General features: G+C 41.2%; 1 protein-coding gene across 3 annotated transcripts in view; it reads right to left on the bottom strand.

The window, feature by feature from the left end:
• Window positions 1-491: 491 nt before the first annotated feature.
• Window positions 492-2195, bottom strand: part of tmem25 (transmembrane protein 25) — a 13967-nt gene continuing 12263 nt past the window's right edge. For 2 of the 3 annotated variants that reach the window (XM_016497295.1, XM_016497296.1), the window contains one exon: window positions 492-911. In XM_016497295.1, coding sequence (XP_016352781.1) covers window positions 838-911 — 74 coding nt within the window. In that variant the 3' untranslated portion in view covers window positions 492-837. The remainder of the gene's footprint in view (window positions 912-2195) is intronic. The other variant, XM_016497294.1, reaches the window with a different exon arrangement.

Consider the following 2195-nt stretch of genomic DNA (forward strand, 5'->3'; position numbering starts at 1 on the left):
CGATGTTTAATTATTCACATACAGTGATGGTCAGTCAAACGGTTTGTGCGAATCATTCCATTCGTGATCGGATTCACTTCCGTTCACACTGATTCCCTCTAGACGCATTTCAGAGATTCATCAATACAGACTATAAATATGTCCTATAAATGTTTTGCTAACATTCCCATTAAGTTCAAAACGTTTTATTTTGGTTCTGTGAACGTTAAGGGAACGTTCCATTTTAGAATTCTGCAAACGTTATGTGAACATTACTTTTGAACGTTCTCTGAATCGTCTGAGACTAATAAATAGTAACATTTTAAAAAGTTAGATGATGTCCAACTGAAATGTTTCATAAAAATGTTTCACAAACAATTAATAAATATTGTTTTGAGAAAGCCAGAAAACTGAAAGAACGTTTCTTCATAACTAACTCTGAGAACATGATCACATCAGATGAAAAAACACTTTTGAACACCAAAAATAATATTAATAATCAAGTGCTTCTGAATGAACTACAGATCCCATGATTCCCTGTGTTTGACGTCACTTAATCAGTCTGTGATTTAAACTCTTTTTCTCTGATTTCTCAAACATTTCAGGAATCATCATCACCACTGCTACAGTTAACTAATGTAGTCTAGCTAGTGTGGAAATAGCCTCTGATTGGTGTTTCCATAGTAACAGTGGTTTCTCAGATCAGGGGATTATGGGTAATGCAGTTCTTCAGCAGGACACTGTCAGTCGTTGAGATCTCAGATATGAGGCTCGATGTCTGAGAGATTCATCAGCCTCGGCAGGGCGTGAGGTCAGAGGTCAGATGTGGGTCGTCACGGCTCTGTTTGTGCATGTGAATCAGAGCCAGATCTCGTCGCTGCTGGTGCTGCTGACTTTATAGATGTAGCCAACCATCGGATAGCGAGCGAAACCTGCGGAGACACGGAATCACATCAACACCACACCGACAGAGCCGTCTCCACAGACTCTTGAGCTTCAGCTGGACATCAGTCACGGTTCTATCATCTATCATCTATTGCGACTGATAACGCAAACACGCAAAACACTCTCAAAGCCGCATGTCTGGATCTGTCGAGTGAGGAACATGAACACAAGATTATTTCTACATGCCGCAAGTTTCAGTTTCACTTAAATTACTTTAGGCTTGACATTTATTATAAATGCTGTTTCAAACGAATGCCACTTAGTTTTATTATAGTTTTTATTAATATTTTGAATGAGCTTTTACTTTTATATTTTCATTTAAAGCTTTACTAATTTTGTTAAGTGTTTGTCATCATCATCATCATTCTTATTATTATAAATATGTCTAGATAGTTTTTATACTAAAATGGGAGGAGAGGTATACAAAGCACATCAACTGGTCACTGGGGTTCCTCAGGGCTCAGTTCTAGGAACGCTCCTCTTCTCCATATACACAACATCACTGGGTCCCATCATACAGGCACATGGCTTCTCCTACCATTGCTATGCTGATGACACACAGCTCTATCTCTCATTTCAACCAGATGATCCAACGGTAGCTGCACGGATCTCAGGCTGCCTGGCGGACATCTCGGCATGGATGAAAGAATATCACCTACAGCTCAACCTGGCAAAGACTGAGCTTCTTGTCTTCCCTGCCACTCCAACTCTACAGTATGATTTCTCCATCCAGACAATTTTCAAGCAACACCTGAAAACTCATCTCTTTCTCCACCATTTGACTTCATCTTAAAAAAAAAAAACTTTGCTTTCTCTTTCCTTAATCTCTCCCTGTCTAGCTTGTACTAATCTGAACAACGCCTGAAACTTTGTATTGCAAGCACTTCCTGCGGCAGCGGTACTCAACGAGCCCAAAAGAGCCCATGTTACACCTCTCTTTATCTCCTTGCACTGGCTACCGGGGCTACCGGTCATCAAGTTCAAGACATTGATGCTTGCATATAGAACAGCCACAGACTCAGCACCCGCCTACTTCCACTCACTACTACGAATCTACATCCCCTTCAGAAGTCTGAGATCCGCTAGTGAGCGACGCCTCGTGGTACCATCACAGAGAGGCTCAAAATCACTTTCCAGAACATTCTCGTTCACCACTCCTGGCTGGTGGAACGATCTTCCCACCCCTATCCAGAATGCTGAATCCCTGACAACTTTCAAGCGACAGCTGAAAACTCATCTCTTTCGAAGCTACTTGACTTCATCATCATCAT

Source organism: Sinocyclocheilus anshuiensis, unplaced genomic scaffold (genome assembly GCF_001515605.1).
Source record: "Sinocyclocheilus anshuiensis isolate Anshui unplaced genomic scaffold, SAMN03320099.WGS_v1.1 scaffold1087, whole genome shotgun sequence".
NCBI classification, from domain to species: Eukaryota; Metazoa; Chordata; class Actinopteri; order Cypriniformes; family Cyprinidae; genus Sinocyclocheilus; species Sinocyclocheilus anshuiensis.